Source organism: Gobio gobio (genome assembly GCF_949357685.1).
Source record: "Gobio gobio genome assembly, chromosome: 12".
Taxonomy (NCBI): domain Eukaryota; kingdom Metazoa; phylum Chordata; class Actinopteri; order Cypriniformes; family Gobionidae; genus Gobio; species Gobio gobio.
The window spans coordinates 1,039,655-1,057,008 of record NC_137105.1 but is presented as its reverse complement, the minus strand read 5'-3'; the positions used below and the strand labels follow the sequence as shown (position 1 = coordinate 1,057,008).

At 45.2% G+C, this 17,354-nt stretch overlaps 3 protein-coding genes across 3 annotated transcripts; all 3 read right to left on the bottom strand.

The window, feature by feature from the left end:
• Positions 1–12: 12 nt before the first annotated feature.
• On the bottom strand, positions 13–6,398 carry LOC307135604 (zona pellucida sperm-binding protein 4-like; the record flags this gene model as incomplete). The annotated part of the gene is made up of 8 exons (XM_079832179.1): positions 13–102; positions 185–326; positions 396–588; positions 656–819; positions 892–989; positions 1,056–1,243; positions 1,316–1,460; positions 6,390–6,398. The coding sequence occupies 8 exons, from the start codon at positions 6,396–6,398 to the stop codon at positions 13–15; spliced, it is 1,029 nt and encodes a 342-aa protein (XP_079688305.1).
• A 16-nt stretch (positions 6,399–6,414) lies between these two features.
• Positions 6,415–12,163, bottom strand: LOC307135603 (zona pellucida sperm-binding protein 4-like; the record flags this gene model as incomplete). The annotated part of the gene is made up of 8 exons (XM_079832178.1): positions 6,415–6,504; positions 6,587–6,728; positions 6,798–6,990; positions 7,058–7,221; positions 7,294–7,391; positions 7,458–7,645; positions 7,718–7,862; positions 12,155–12,163. 8 exons carry the CDS (start codon positions 12,161–12,163, stop codon positions 6,415–6,417), a joined length of 1,029 nt encoding a protein of 342 aa, XP_079688304.1.
• Positions 12,164–12,179: 16 nt separating this feature from the next.
• Positions 12,180–17,238, bottom strand: LOC307135602 (zona pellucida sperm-binding protein 4-like; the record flags this gene model as incomplete). The annotated part of the gene is made up of 8 exons (XM_079832177.1): positions 12,180–12,269; positions 12,352–12,493; positions 12,563–12,755; positions 12,823–12,986; positions 13,059–13,156; positions 13,223–13,410; positions 13,483–13,627; positions 17,197–17,238. 8 exons carry the CDS (start codon positions 17,236–17,238, stop codon positions 12,180–12,182), a joined length of 1,062 nt encoding a protein of 353 aa, XP_079688303.1.
• Positions 17,239–17,354: the final 116 nt, after the last annotated feature.

The window sequence follows — 17,354 nt, the reverse complement described above, 5'->3', positions numbered from 1 at the left end:
CCTGAAGTCAGTTTACAGCAAGCACTCACTTTTCCTAGCGCAGCTTTGCTCACAGGAGCCAGAAGAGGGATGGCACACCGCTGTACTACAGTGGATGAAGATCTAACAGAGAGGGAAAAGGGTTAAGCCACAGAAATCACTATAAGACTAATATTAAGGGTTCAGGTAAGGCTGCGGAGCATACGGTTTCCTGCAGAGGAGCCAGTGATGCTGGATCCACAAATGTGAACATCTTCACAACAAAGCGCTTGTAGTGGGTTGGGAACTGAAGACCAGAAGATCCAGCCACCAATGTGGTCAGGTAACGGTCATCCTGGTAAGGGCATCTGAAAGACAAAGAGGCAGTCAGAGATGCCTTACAGCACACTAGATGGATAAAGACTGGCCTTACTCACCCGTCGACCAGAAGGTCCCATTGGGGTAGACTGAGTGGACTGGGGGTTGATGTCGCCCAGCAACGTCCCAGCATTAGGACAATGTTGGGGTCGGTCCTCTCCAAAATGCGCACCTCAACATACACAGGCTCCCGCAGGACTTTTGTGACCGGATAATCAGCACCACTGTAGTAGGACGTGTACGCCTCGTCCCCTGAGGAAGAACACCGGCGTTCAACCAGAAACTGCTGTAACCTGGAGTTTAGAATATACTTATGCACACTTGCCTTCTGCACAGCCTTTGGTGACACATTGACCATTCGCCAGTCTAAGCTCCACCCTGAGGGGTCCAGGAGCAGCTACTGGTGGAGGTGCAGGAACAGTGTTGACCTCCACAACCAGAGCCTCCACAGCAGTAGCAGAGTACCTACACTGGAAGAGAAGCCTGGACAACAAACAGTGAGCTTTTAGCATTTGCCAAGGATTAACATTCATGCTAAAGCGTAAGAGCACCTACTCAAAATGGCTGTCCCTTGTGATGGAACCAAGTGGTCCAACACCCACTTCATACGAGGAGGTCATTCTGTTTTCATACACCACATATCCACTGTCCTCCTGCAAATAGTAACTGTTGGCATCCAGTCCATTTTAAGCCATGCAGAACCACAAGCAGCTACTCACCATCATGCTCGTGCCACAGGCAGTGACAGGGAACTGGTATATAGCAAAGGAAGGTGTGGATCCCACAGGACTGCAAGGTGGGTCGCTTCCACCCAGGAGACGGACTGAATCCAGGCTCAAGCGAGGCAGAGTAACATCTCTAGCCACCACTACCACAAACTGACCATCTCTTATACACTGGACAGTCACTGGAACGAGAGCAGGTTATTGCTGAGGATCAGTTGAACATGAACACCTTTACATTGACTCGACACTCTTACCTGCCTTCCCATAGTAACACTGCTGTCCGTTAAAGCAGCAGTTGATAGCTTCACACTCAGCACCACTGATTCCAGGTGGACCACATTGGATCTGCTCATAATCCGCTACAGCACATTTGTCAAGAGGCTCTGCCTGTGCCACTGGCTGCTTAGTGTGAACCAGCTGAGGAAACTGTTGACTAGCTTGATGAACCTGTTGACTAGCTTGTTGAACCTTCTGAGGAAACTGCTGACTAGCTTGTTGTACCTTCTGAGGAAACTGCTGACTAGCTTGTTGAACCTTCTGAGGAAACTGCTGACTAGCTTGTTGAACCTTCTGAGGAAACTGCTGACTAGCTTGTTGAACCTTCTGAGGAAACTGCTGACTAGCTTGTTGAACCTTCTGAGGAAACTGCTGACTAGCTTGTTGTACCTTCTGAGGAAACTGCTGACTAGCTTGTTGAACCTTCTGAGGAAACTGCTTACTAGCTTGTTGAACCTTCTGAGGAAACTGCTTACTAGCTTGTTGAACCTTCTGAGGAAACTGCTGACTAGCTTGTTGAACCTTCTGAGGAAACTGCTTACTAGCTTGTTGAACCTTCTGAGGAAACTGCTGACTAGCTCGCGGTTTAACCCACGGAAGAGACTGCTGACTAGCTTGAACCTGCTGACTAGCTTGCTGTTGACCCCACGGAGGAGACTGCTGACTAGCTTGCTGTTGACCCCACGGAAGAGACTGCTGACTAGCTTGCTGTTGACCCCACGGAGGAGACTGCTGACTAGCTTGCTGTTGACCCCACGGAGGAGACTGCTGACTAGCTTGAACCTGCTGACCCCACGGAGGAGACTGCTGACTAGCTTGAACCTGCTGACTCGCTTGCTGTTGACCCCACGGAGGAGACTGCTGACTAGCTTGCTGTTGACCCCACGGAGGAGACTGCTGACTAGCTTGCTGTTGACCCCACGGAGGAGACTGCTGACTAGCTTGCTGTTGACCCCACGGAGGAGACTGCTGACTAGCTTGCTGTTGACCCCATGGAGGAGACTGCTGACTAGCTTGAACCTGCTGACTAGCTTGCTGTTGACCCCACGGAGGAGACTGCTGACTAGCTTGCTGTTGACCCCACGGAGGAGACTGCTGACTAGCTTGCTGTTGACCCCACGGAAGAGACTGCTGACTAGCTTGTTGAACCTGCGGAGAAAACTGTTGACTAGCTTGTTGTTGAAGCCGCTGGTCAGTTTGCTGTAATATCAGAGTTTGAGACTTCTTGGCCGGATAATTCCACTGTGGAACAGCATGACAGAAAGCACAAAACCACACACAAAGTGCCAGCCACTGACCAGCACACCAACTTCCTGCCATTGTTCAACAGCTAGTCACACTGTTGAGATGCTGCTCTTTGGTCTTTTTGTACTCTACAGATTTTGGCTAATTAACGATAATCCCTCCCTCTTCATTAGCAGTCATGATTCTCCAGACTTGCACGAGTGAGAGTTTATGCAACTGGCAGATTCCATTGGTTCTCAAGATTATATGCATGTGATGTTTCTTGATTCCAATTGGTCAGATTTGTCATGTTGAAGACAAATAAAAAGATTAATTCTCAGTTTTGCTACTGGAGCTTGCCCAAAGTACCTTGGGTAGATGTTTGGTGCATTCAGCTTTGCTTGTAGACGTGCTGAAATGGTAACTAGCATTAGGCAAGGCAAGGCAAGTTTATTTGTATAGCACATTTCAAACACAGTGGCAATTCTAAGTGCTTTACACAGAAATAGAATTCAAATATTCGTAGTGAATAAAATAAAATATTTATATATAGTATAACCCCTATCTGAAGTGGATGAAAATGGAGAGTCAGGTTTACGTAAAAAATATTTGTCAGGTAACTGTGCATTTAAACATTACCCTTACAGAAAAATCTTCATGGACTGAACCCCCAGGGCTATCTCTACAGATCTATCCGTCAAGGCAAGGCAAGGCAAGGCAAGTTTTTTTGTATAGCACATTTCATACACAGTGGCAATTCAAAGTGCTTTACACAGAAATGAAATGAAAATATTCGTAAGTGAATTAAAACAGTTATAATAGGAATGGAAAGAAATAAAAAATAAAGATGAAAACCCCTATCTGGGGTGGAAGAAAATGGAGAGTCAGGTTTACTTTAAAAATATTTCAATTCAATTCAATTCAAATTTATTTGTATAGCGCTTTTCACAATACACATTGTTTCAAAGCAGCTTCACAGAAAGTGCATTTCATAAATGTACATTGAAAAATGTTAGAAAAGAGAATGTTAAAGAAAAAATGTTAGGATAAGTTAATCAATCATGTATTATTTTAGGCCATAACAACGCTGGCGTTGAGTCGTCTCTTCACAGGCGTCGAGTCGTCTCATCACAGGTGTCGGGGCATCTGAAGTCTCCATAAGAGGCTGGATACAAACTGGAGCTGACGAACTAGTTACCTCGGGACTAGTGTCCCGAGATAACAACAGAAAAGCAGATGGGAAATAATTAGCATAGCTGCTGTTCAGAATATTAATGCTGTTGGTGCGATTTAACTGTAGTATAAAACTTAATTATAATGTGAATGCTTGGCTAAAGAGATGCGTCTTTAATCTAGTTTTAAACTGGGACAGCGTGTCTGAACCTCGAACAATATCCGGAAGACTATTCCAGAGTTTAGGAGCTAAATGTGAAAAAGCCCTCCCTCCTTTAGTGGACTTAGATATCCTAGGAATGACCAGAAGCCTCGAGTTTAGTGATCTTAAAGAGCGCGATGGATTGTAGGGCGATAAAAGATCAGTTATATTTGTCAGGTAACTGTGCGTTTAGACCGTACACTTACAGACAAATCTTCTTGGCCTAACTTGAGGGCGTTCTCTAGATGTTTTACCCGTCAGACCAGATCTAAACGGGTCTTCCTCGCACCAGAGGGAGTACTCATCTTTTGAGTCTGGATTTGAAAGTGGCTGCTGTTGGAGCACATCAGATCTGTTCAGGAAGCTGGTTCAGCTGCGGCTGGCATAAGAGCTAAAAGCAGAATCTCCTTGCTTTGAGTGAACCCTTGGTATTTCTAACTGACTTGATCCTGATGATCTGAGTGATCTGTTGGGTTTGTATTTAATCAGCATATCTGCAATGTATTGAGGTCCTAGGTCATTGAGTGATTTATATACAAGTAATAATACTTTATAATCTATTCTAAATGTAACTGGAAGCCAGTGTAAAGACCTGAGGACTGGTGTGATATGGTCATATGTTCTGGTTCTGCTCAGCGTCCTGTATGAGCTGCAGCTGTCTAATGGTCTTTTTGGGAAGGCCGGTGAGAAGACCATTACAATAGTCCACCCTACTGGAGATGAAAGCATGAACAAGTTTCTCCAAGTCTTGCCTGGAAACAAAGCATCTAATTCTTGATATGATAGTAAGCTGATTTAGTTATTGCTTTGACATGACTACTGAAACTCAGGTCTGACTCCAGAATCACACCCAGATTCCTGACTTGATCTTTAGTTGTCTGACCCCTAGCTTCAAGGTATGCGTTCACCTTGAGAACTTCATCTTTGTTTCCAAATGCAATGAGTTGAGTTTTGTCTTTGTTTAACTGAAGAAAGTTTTGGTACATCCAGTTGTTAACTTCATCAATGCATTTGCACAGGGAGTCAATGGGGCTGTAGTCATTAGGTGATAGGCCTAAGTAGATCTGGGTGTCGTCAGCCATTTGGTTCTCTCTCATTATTTGGCTCAGTGGGAGCATGTACAGGTGGAATAGGAGTGGAACAAGAATTGACCCTTGTGGGACTCCGCATGTCATGGATGTCCACTCAGACTTATGGTCACCTATACTCACATAATAACCTCTCCCTTCTAAGTATGTCCTGGACCATCCCAGAAAGCCCAACCCAGTTTTCCAGCCTGTCAAGAAGTATGTTGTGATCGACAGTGTCAAATGCAGCACTGAGGTTGCACATTACTACAGAAATAGAGTAGTATGTAGTTCCACATTTGGCAACACACTCACAAACCTCCCCAAGCACTTCCCCTCGGGGTAATCCCTGTCACCAGTTTGAAGTGTTCCACAACTGGACAAGGGAGGTTTATATGGACAGACCCTCGACTCCTTGATTATGACAGAAGGGACGAGTCTACTCATATGTACTTAGGACTTTCCAATTCAACCAGTAGTGGGCAATCATACAATGCAAGCAATGATGTACATCTGAATCACCACAGACAGTAGTGGGAAAAGGGCATGAAAAAGTGAATTGAATCAGCCTGTCCACTTGCCCTCAGTTTCTTATTTTAATATCAGGGGTCAATTGCATAATCCTAGCCTCTATGTTAAGACTCGGTCTTAACTAGTTTAACCTACTAGCAGTTAAGATTTAACCAATAAAATTTAGATTAATCTAACTTATGTAACAGACTTTAAACAGTTAGGTAAAGTGAAGAAGAAATTAGATGACTAACTTTTAGTACTAGTTCAAGCGGTTTATGCAACTGGCCACAGACCTAAAGTCTCTAAAAATAACCCCACCCCCCCCAGCTCAAAACAATTTAGACCCAGTTTATACTTGTATTTAGCATGGTCCACGTGTGATCAGATTAAATGCTTTAGTACCAGGTGTAAATAGGTCCTCAGACAACCCAGGTGGGATACATTAGTTAAGGGACTAAATTATAGGTCCAGTCATACCTAAAGACCCAAACAGACAAGTTAAACCCCTAATTAGTCACCATGAAGAACAGGGGCCCAGGTTAGCAACTGGAGCTTTGCAAATAGTTCAGTTCAAAGGCTTGGTTTGTTTAGTTCAAGTTAAGCACCTCAGTTAGACTGCACAACCTTGCTAATGGAACTGGTTTAGTAGTGAATCCCAATAAATCAAACTGAGAACAGTCATGAAAGAGCTGACTCCAGTCAGAAATCAATGCCAAAGACTAATGTGGATTCAAGAAGTTTATTAAAACAACCAAATTCACATGACCAGGGTAACTTCTCCACTAGACACCACAGTTTGTCCACTAGAGACGGTCTTGACATGCGTGTCTCTTCCTGTAAGAGAAGGGGTAGAAACATTAGGCATTTAAATACCACTCTCATGGTTCCTGAAGTCAGTTTACAGCAAGCACTCACTTTTCCTAGCGCAGCTTTGCTCACAGGAGCCAGAAGAGGGATGGCACACCGCTGTACTACAGTGGATGAAGATCTAACAGAGAGGGAAAAGGGTTAAGCCACAGAAATCACTATAAGACTAATATTAAGGGTTCAGGTAAGGCTGCGGAGCATACGGTTTCCTGCAGAGGAGCCAGTGATGCTGGATCCACAAATGTGAACATCTTCACAACAAAGCGCTTGTAGTGGGTTGGGAACTGAAGACCAGAAGATCCAGCCACCAATGTGGTCAGGTAACGGTCATCCTGGTAAGGGCATCTGAAAGACAAAGAGGCAGTCAGAGATGCCTTACAGCACACTAGATGGATAAAGACTGGCCTTACTCACCCGTCGACCAGAAGGTCCCATTGGGGTAGACTGAGTGGACTGGGGGTTGATGTCGCCCAGCAACGTCCCAGCATTAGGACAATGTTGGGGTCGGTCCTCTCCAAAATGCGCACCTCAACATACACAGGCTCCCGCAGGACTTTTGTGACCGGATAATCAGCACCACTGTAGTAGGACGTGTACGCCTCGTCCCCTGAGGAAGAACACCGGCGTTCAACCAGAAACTGCTGTAACCTGGAGTTTAGAATATACTTATGCACACTTGCCTTCTGCACAGCCTTTGGTGACACATTGACCATTCGCCAGTCTAAGCTCCACCCTGAGGGGTCCAGGAGCAGCTACTGGTGGAGGTGCAGGAACAGTGTTGACCTCCACAACCAGAGCCTCCACAGCAGTAGCAGAGTACCTACACTGGAAGAGAAGCCTGGACAACAAACAGTGAGCTTTTAGCATTTGCCAAGGATTAACATTCATGCTAAAGCGTAAGAGCACCTACTCAAAATGGCTGTCCCTTGTGATGGAACCAAGTGGTCCAACACCCACTTCATACGAGGAGGTCATTCTGTTTTCATACACCACATATCCACTGTCCTCCTGCAAATAGTAACTGTTGGCATCCAGTCCATTTTAAGCCATGCAGAACCACAAGCAGCTACTCACCATCATGCTCGTGCCACAGGCAGTGACAGGGAACTGGTATATAGCAAAGGAAGGTGTGGATCCCACAGGACTGCAAGGTGGGTCGCTTCCACCCAGGAGACGGACTGAATCCAGGCTCAAGCGAGGCAGAGTAACATCTCTAGCCACCACTACCACAAACTGACCATCTCTTATACACTGGACAGTCACTGGAACGAGAGCAGGTTATTGCTGAGGATCAGTTGAACATGAACACCTTTACATTGACTCGACACTCTTACCTGCCTTCCCATAGTAACACTGCTGTCCGTTAAAGCAGCAGTTGATAGCTTCACACTCAGCACCACTGATTCCAGGTGGACCACATTGGATCTGCTCATAATCCGCTACAGCACATTTGTCAAGAGGCTCTGCCTGTGCCACTGGCTGCTTAGTGTGAACCAGCTGAGGAAACTGTTGACTAGCTTGATGAACCTGTTGACTAGCTTGTTGAACCTTCTGAGGAAACTGCTGACTAGCTTGTTGTACCTTCTGAGGAAACTGCTGACTAGCTTGTTGAACCTTCTGAGGAAACTGCTGACTAGCTTGTTGAACCTTCTGAGGAAACTGCTGACTAGCTTGTTGAACCTTCTGAGGAAACTGCTGACTAGCTTGTTGTACCTTCTGAGGAAACTGCTGACTAGCTTGTTGAACCTTCTGAGGAAACTGCTTACTAGCTTGTTGAACCTTCTGAGGAAACTGCTTACTAGCTTGTTGAACCTTCTGAGGAAACTGCTGACTAGCTTGTTGAACCTTCTGAGGAAACTGCTTACTAGCTTGTTGAACCTTCTGAGGAAACTGCTGACTAGCTCGCGGTTTAACCCACGGAAGAGACTGCTGACTAGCTTGAACCTGCTGACTAGCTTGCTGTTGACCCCACGGAGGAGACTGCTGACTAGCTTGCTGTTGACCCCACGGAAGAGACTGCTGACTAGCTTGCTGTTGACCCCACGGAGGAGACTGCTGACTAGCTTGCTGTTGACCCCACGGAGGAGACTGCTGACTAGCTTGAACCTGCTGACCCCACGGAGGAGACTGCTGACTAGCTTGAACCTGCTGACTCGCTTGCTGTTGACCCCACGGAGGAGACTGCTGACTAGCTTGCTGTTGACCCCACGGAGGAGACTGCTGACTAGCTTGCTGTTGACCCCACGGAGGAGACTGCTGACTAGCTTGCTGTTGACCCCACGGAGGAGACTGCTGACTAGCTTGCTGTTGACCCCACGGAGGAGACTGCTGACTAGCTTGCTGTTGACCCCATGGAGGAGACTGCTGACTAGCTTGAACCTGCTGACTAGCTTGCTGTTGACCCCACGGAGGAGACTGCTGACTAGCTTGCTGTTGACCCCACGGAGGAGACTGCTGACTAGCTTGCTGTTGACCCCACGGAAGAGACTGCTGACTAGCTTGTTGAACCTGCGGAGAAAACTGTTGACTAGCTTGTTGTTGAAGCCGCTGGTCAGTTTGCTGTAATATCAGAGTTTGAGACTTCTTGGCCGGATAATTCCACTGTGGAACAGCATGACAGAAAGCACAAAACCACACACAAAGTGCCAGCCACTGACCAGCACACCAACTTCCTGCCATTGTTCAACAGCTAGTCACACTGTTGAGATGCTGCTCTTTGGTCTTTTTGTACTCTACAGATTTTGGCTAATTAACGATAATCCCTCCCTCTTCATTAGCAGTCATGATTCTCCAGACTTGCACGAGTGAGAGTTTATGCAACTGGCAGATTCCATTGGTTCTCAAGATTATATGCATGTGATGTTTCTTGATTCCAATTGGTCAGATTTGTGATGTTGAAGACAAATAAAAAGATTAATTCTCAGTTTTGCTACTGGAGCTTGCCCAAAGTACCTTGGGTAGATGTTTGGTGCATTCAGCTTTGCTTGTAGACGTGCTGAAATGGTAACTAGCATTAGGCAAGGCAAGGCAAGTTTATTTGTATAGCACATTTCAAACACAGTGGCAATTCTAAGTGCTTTACACAGAAATAGAATTCAAATATTCGTAGTGAATAAAATAAAATATTTATATATAGTATAACCCCTATCTGAAGTGGATGAAAATGGAGAGTCAGGTTTACGTAAAAAATATTTGTCAGGTAACTGTGCATTTAAACATTACCCTTACAGAAAAATCTTCATGGACTGAACCCCCAGGGCTATCTCTACAGATCTATCCGTCAAGGCAAGGCAAGGCAAGGCAAGTTTTTGTGTATAGCACATTTCATACACAGTGGCAATTCAAAGTGCTTTACACAGAAATGAAATGAAAATATTCGTAAGTGAATTAAAACAGTTATAATAGGAATGGAAAGAAATAAAAAATAAAGATGAAAACCCCTATCTGGGGTGGAAGAAAATGGAGAGTCAGGTTTACTTTAAAAATATTTGTCAGGTAACTGTGCGTTTAGACCGTACACTTACAGACAAATCTTCTTGGCCTAACTTGAGGGCGTTCTCTAGATGTTTTACCCGTCAGACCAGATCTAAACGGGTCTTCCTCGCACCAGAGGGAGTACTCATCTTTTGAGTCTGGATTTGAAAGTGGCTGCTGTTGGAGCACATCAGATCTGTTCAGGAAGCTGGTTCAGCTGCGGCTGGCATAAGAGCTAAAAGCAGAATCTCCTTGCTTTGAGTGAACCCTTGGTATTTCTAACTGACTTGATCCTGATGATCTGAGTGATCTGTTGGGTTTGTATTTAATTAGCATATCTGCAATCTATTGAGGTCCTAGGTCATTGAGTGATTTATATACAAGTAATAATACTTTATAATCTATTCTAAATGTAACTGGAAGCCAGTGTAAAGACCTGAGGACTGGTGTGATATGGTCATATGTTCTGGTTCTGCTCAGCGTCCTGTATGAGCTGCAGCTGTCTAATGGTCTTTTTGGGAAGGCCGGTGAGAAGACCATTACAATAGTCCACCCTACTGGAGATGAAAGCATGAACAAGTTTCTCCAAGTCTTGCCTGGAAACAAAGCATCTAATTCTTGATATGATAGTAAGCTGATTTAGTTATTGCTTTGACATGACTACTGAAACTCAGGTCTGACTCCAGAATCACACCCAGATTCCTGACTTGATCTTTAGTTGTCTGACCCCTAGCTTCAAGGTATGCGTTCACCTTGAGAACTTCATCTTTGTTTCCAAATGCAATGAGTTGAGTTTTGTCTTTGTTTAACTGAAGAAAGTTTTGGTACATCCAGTTGTTAACTTCATCAATGCATTTGCACAGGGAGTCAATGGGGCTGTAGTCATTAGGTGATAGGCCTAAGTAGATCTGGGTGTCGTCAGCCATTTGGTTCTCTCTCATTATTTGGCTCAGTGGGAGCATGTACAGGTGGAATAGGAGTGGAACAAGAATTGACCCTTGTGGGACTCCGCATGTCATGGATGTCCACTCAGACTTATGGTCACCTATACTCACATAATAACCTCTCCCTTCTAAGTATGTCCTGGACCATCCCAGAAAGCCCAACCCAGTTTTCCAGCCTGTCAAGAAGTATGTTGTGATCGACAGTGTCAAATGCAGCACTGAGGTTGCACATTACTACAGAAATAGAGTAGTATGTAGTTCCACATTTGGCAACACACTCACAAACCTCCCCAAGCACTTCCCCTCGGGGTAATCCCTGTCACCAGTTTGAAGTGTTCCACAAGTGGACAAGGGAGGTTTATATGGACAGACCCTCGACTCCTTGATTATGACAGAAGGGACGAGTCTACTCATATGTACTTAGGACTTTCCAATTCAACCAGTAGTGGGCAATCATACAATGCAAGCAATGATGTACATCTGAATCACCACAGACAGTAGTGGGAAAAGGGCATGAAAAAGTGAATTGAATCAGCCTGTCCACTTGCCCTCAGTTTCTTATTTTAATATCAGGGGTCAATTGCATAATCCTAGCCTCTATGTTAAGACTCGGTCTTAACTAGTTTAACCTACTAGCAGTTAAGATTTAACCAATAAAATTTAGATTAATCTAACTTATGTAACAGACTTTAAACAGTTAGGTAAAGTGAAGAAGAAATTAGATGACTAACTTTTAGTACTAGTTCAAGCGGTTTATGCAACTGGCCACAGACCTAAAGTCTCTAAAAATAACCCCACCCCCCCCAGCTCAAAACAATTTAGACCCAGTTTATACTTGTATTTAGCATGGTCCACGTGTGATCAGATTAAATGCTTTAGTACCAGGTGTAAATAGGTCCTCAGACAACCCAGGTGGGATACATTAGTTAAGGGACTAAATTATAGGTCCAGTCATACCTAAAGACCCAAACAGACAAGTTAAACCCCTAATTAGTCACCATGAAGAACAGGGGCCCAGGTTAGCAACTGGAGCTTTGCAAATAGTTCAGTTCAAAGGCTTGGTTTGTTTAGTTCAAGTTAAGCACCTCAGTTAGACTGCACAACCTTGCTAATGGAACTGGTTTAGTAGTGAATCCCAATAAATCAAACTGAGAACAGTCATGAAAGAGCTGACTCCAGTCAGAAATCAATGCCAAAGACTAATGTGGATTCAAGAAGTTTATTAAAACAACCAAATTCACATGACCAGGGTAACTTCTCCACTAGACACCACAGTTTGTCCACTAGAGACGGTCTTGACATGCGTGTCTCTTCCTGTAAGAGAAGGGGTAGAAACATTAGGCATTTAAATACCACTCTCATGGTTCCTGAAGTCAGTTTACAGCAAGCACTCACTTTTCCTAGCGCAGCTTTGCTCACAGGAGCCAGAAGAGGGATGGCACACCGCTGTACTACAGTGGATGAAGATCTAACAGAGAGGGAAAAGGGTTAAGCCACAGAAATCACTATAAGACTAATATTAAGGGTTCAGGTAAGGCTGCGGAGCATACGGTTTCCTGCAGAGGAGCCAGTGATGCTGGATCCACAAATGTGAACATCTTCACAACAAAGCGCTTGTAGTGGGTTGGGAACTGAAGACCAGAAGATCCAGCCACCAATGTGGTCAGGTAACGGTCATCCTGGTAAGGGCATCTGAAAGACAAAGAGGCAGTCAGAGATGCCTTACAGCACACTAGATGGATAAAGACTGGCCTTACTCACCCGTCGACCAGAAGGTCCCATTGGGGTAGACTGAGTGGACTGGGGGTTGATGTCGCCCAGCAACGTCCCAGCATTAGGACAATGTTGGGGTCGGTCCTCTCCAAAATGCGCACCTCAACATACACAGGCTCCCGCAGGACTTTTGTGACCGGATAATCAGCACCACTGTAGTAGGACGTGTACGCCTCGTCCCCTGAGGAAGAACACCGGCGTTCAACCAGAAACTGCTGTAACCTGGAGTTTAGAATATACTTATGCACACTTGCCTTCTGCACAGCCTTTGGTGACACATTGACCATTCGCCAGTCTAAGCTCCACCCTGAGGGGTCCAGGAGCAGCTACTGGTGGAGGTGCAGGAACAGTGTTGACCTCCACAACCAGAGCCTCCACAGCAGTAGCAGAGTACCTACACTGGAAGAGAAGCCTGGACAACAAACAGTGAGCTTTTAGCATTTGCCAAGGATTAACATTCATGCTAAAGCGTAAGAGCACCTACTCAAAATGGCTGTCCCTTGTGATGGAACCAAGTGGTCCAACACCCACTTCATACGAGGAGGTCATTCTGTTTTCATACACCACATATCCACTGTCCTCCTGCAAATAGTAACTGTTGGCATCCAGTCCATTTTAAGCCATGCAGAACCACAAGCAGCTACTCACCATCATGCTCGTGCCACAGGCAGTGACAGGGAACTGGTATATAGCAAAGGAAGGTGTGGATCCCACAGGACTGCAAGGTGGGTCGCTTCCACCCAGGAGACGGACTGAATCCAGGCTCAAGCGAGGCAGAGTAACATCTCTAGCCACCACTACCACAAACTGACCATCTCTTATACACTGGACAGTCACTGGAACGAGAGCAGGTTATTGCTGAGGATCAGTTGAACATGAACACCTTTACATTGACTCGACACTCTTACCTGCCTTCCCATAGTAACACTGCTGTCCGTTAAAGCAGCAGTTGATGGCTTCACACTCAGCACCACTGATTCCAGGTGGACCACATTGGATCTGCTCATAATCCGCTACAGCACATTTGTCAAGAGGCTCTGCCTGTGCCACTGGCTGCTTAGTGTGAACCAGCTGAGGAAACTGTTGACTAGCTTGATGAAACTGTTGACTAGCTTGTTGAACCTGTTGACTAGCTTGTTGAACCTTCTGAGGAAACTGCTTACTAGCTTGTTGTACCTTCTGAGGAAACTGCTGACTAGCTTGTTGAACCTTCTGAGGAAACTGCTGACTAGCTTGTTGAACCTTCTGAGGAAACTGCTGACTAGCTTGTTGTACCTTCTGAGGAAACTGCTGACTAGCTTGTTGAACCTTCTGAGGAAACTGCTGACTAGCTTGTTGAACCTTCTGAGGAAACTGCTGACTAGCTTGTTGAACCTTCTGAGGAAACTGCTTACTAGCTTGTTGAACCTTCTGAGGAAACTGCTTACTAGCTTGTTGAACCTTCTGAGGAAACTGCTGACTAGCTTGTTGAACTTTCTGAGGAAACTGCTTACTAGCTTGTTGAACCTTCTGAGGAAACTGCTTACTAGCTTGTTGAACCTTCTGAGGAAACTGCTGACTAGCTTGTTGAACCTTCTGAGGAAACTGCTTACTAGCTTGTTGAACCTTCTGAGGAAACTGCTGACTAGCTCGCGGTTTAACCCACGGAAGAGACTGCTGACTAGCTTGAACCTGCTGACTAGCTTGCTGTTGACCCCACGGAGGAGACTGCTGACTAGCTTGCTGTTGACCCCACGGAAGAGACTGCTGACTAGCTTGAACCTGCTGACTAGCTTGCTGTTGACCCCACGGAGGAGACTGCTGACTAGCTTGCTGTTGACCCCACGGAAGAGACTGCTGACTAGCTTGCTGTTGACCCCACGGAGGAGACTGCTGACTAGCTTGCTGTTGACCCCACGGAGGAGACTGCTGACTAGCTTGAACCTGCTGACTAGCTTGCTGTTGACCCCACGGAGGAGACTGCTGACTAGCTTGCTGTTGACCCCACGGAGGAGACTGCTGACTAGCTTGCTGTTGACCCCACGGAGGAGACTGCTGACTAGCTTGCTGTTGACCCCACGGAGGAGACTGCTGACTAGCTTGCTGTTGACCCCACGGAGGAGACTGCTGACTAGCTTGCTGTTGACCCCACGGAGGAGACTGCTGACTAGCTTGCTGTTGACCCCACGGAGGAGACTGCTGACTAGCTTGCTGTTGACCCCACGGAGGAGACTGCTGACTAGCTTGCTGTTGACCCCACGGAGGAGACTGCTGACTAGCTTGCTGTTGACCCCACGGAGGAGACTGCTGACTAGCTTGCTGTTGACCCCACGGAAGAGACTGCTGACTAGCTTGTTGAACCTGCGGAGAAAACTGTTGACTAGCTTGTTGTTGAAGCCGCTGGTCAGTTTGCTGTAATATCAGAGTTTGAGACTTCTTGGCCGGATAATTCCACTGTGGAACAGCATGACAGAAAGCACAAAACCACACACAAAGTGCCAGCCACTGACCAGCACACCAACTTCCTGCCATTGTTCAACAGCTAGTCACACTGTTGAGATGCTGCTCTTTGGTCTTTTTGTACTCTACAGATTTTGGCTAATTAACGATAATCCCTCCCTCTTCATTAGCAGTCATGATTCTCCAGACTTGCACGAGTGAGAGTTTATGCAACTGGCAGATTCCATTGGTTCTCAAGATTATATGCATGTGATGTTTCTTGATTCCAATTGGTCAGATTTGTCATGTTGAAGACAAATAAAAAGATTAATTCTCAGTTTTGCTACTGGAGCTTGCCCAAAGTACCTTGGGTAGATGTTTGGTGCATTCAGCTTTGCTTGTAGACGTGCTGAAATGGTAACTAGCATTAGGCAAGGCAAGGCAAGTTTATTTGTATAGCACATTTCAAACACAGTGGCAATTCTAAGTGCTTTACACAGAAATAGAATTCAAATATTCGTAGTGAATAAAATAAAATATTTATATATAGTATAACCCCTATCTGAAGTGGATGAAAATGGAGAGTCAGGTTTACGTAAAAAATATTTGTCAGGTAACTGTGCATTTAAACATTACCCTTACAGAAAAATCTTCATGGACTGAACCCCCAGGGCTATCTCTACAGATCTATCCGTCAAGGCAAGGCAAGGCAAGGCAAGTTTTTTTGTATAGCACATTTCATACACAGTGGCAATTCAAAGTGCTTTACACAGAAATGAAATGAAAATATTCGTAAGTGAATTAAAACAGTTATAATAGGAATGGAAAGAAATAAAAAATAAAGATGAAAACCCCTATCTGGGGTGGAAGAAAATGGAGAGTCAGGTTTACTTTAAAAATATTTGTCAGGTAACTGTGCGTTTAGACCGTACACTTACAGACAAATCTTCTTGGCCTAACTTGAGGGCGTTCTCTAGATGTTTTACCCGTCAGACCAGATCTAAACGGGTCTTCCTCGCACCAGAGGGAGTACTCATCTTTTGAGTCTGGATTTGAAAGTGGCTGCTGTTGGAGCACATCAGATCTGTTCAGGAAGCTGGTTCAGCTGCGGCTGGCATAAGAGCTAAAAGCAGAATCTCCTTGCTTTGAGTGAACCCTTGGTATTTCTAACTGACTTGATCCTGATGATCTGAGTGATCTGTTGGGTTTGTATTTAATCAGCATATCTGCAATGTATTGAGGTCCTAGGTCATTGAGTGATTTATATACAAGTAATAATACTTTATAATCTATTCTAAATGTAACTGGAAGCCAGTGTAAAGACCTGAGGACTGGTGTGATATGGTCATATGTTCTGGTTCTGCTCAGCGTCCTGTATGAGCTGCAGCTGTCTAATGGTCTTTTTGGGAAGGCCGGTGAGAAGACCATTACAATAGTCCACCCTACTGGAGATGAAAGCATGAACAAGTTTCTCCAAGTCTTGCCTGGAAACAAAGCATCTAATTCTTGATATGATAGTAAGCTGATTTAGTTATTGCTTTGACATGACTACTGAAACTCAGGTCTGACTCCAGAATCACACCCAGATTCCTGACTTGATCTTTAGTTGTCTGACCCCTAGCTTCAAGGTATGCGTTCACCTTGAGAACTTCATCTTTGTTTCCAAATGCAATGAGTTGAGTTTTGTCTTTGTTTAACTGAAGAAAGTTTTGGTACATCCAGTTGTTAACTTCATCAATGCATTTGCACAGGGAGTCAATGGGGCTGTAGTCATTAGGTGATAGGCCTAAGTAGATCTGGGTGTCGTCAGCCATTTGGTTCTCTCTCATTATTTGGCTCAGTGGGAGCATGTACAGGTGGAATAGGAGTGGAACAAGAATTGACCCTTGTGGGACTCCGCATGTCATGGATGTCCACTCAGACTTATGGTCACCTATACTCACATAATAACCTCTCCCTTCTAAGTATGTCCTGGACCATCCCAGAAAGCCCAACCCAGTTTTCCAGCCTGTCAAGAAGTATGTTGTGATCGACAGTGTCAAATGCAGCACTGAGGTTGCACATTACTACAGAAATAGAGTAGTATGTAGTTCCACATTTGGCAACACACTCACAAACCTCCCCAAGCACTTCCCCTCGGGGTAATCCCTGTCACCAGTTTGAAGTGTTCCACAAGTGGACAAGGGAGGTTTATATGGACAGACCCTCGACTCCTTGATTATGACAGAAGGGACGAGTCTACTCATATGTACTTAGGACTTTCCAATTCAACCAGTAGTGGGCAATCATACAATGCAAGCAATGATGTACATCTGAATCACCACAGACAGTAGTGGGAAAAGGGCATGAAAAAGTGAATTGA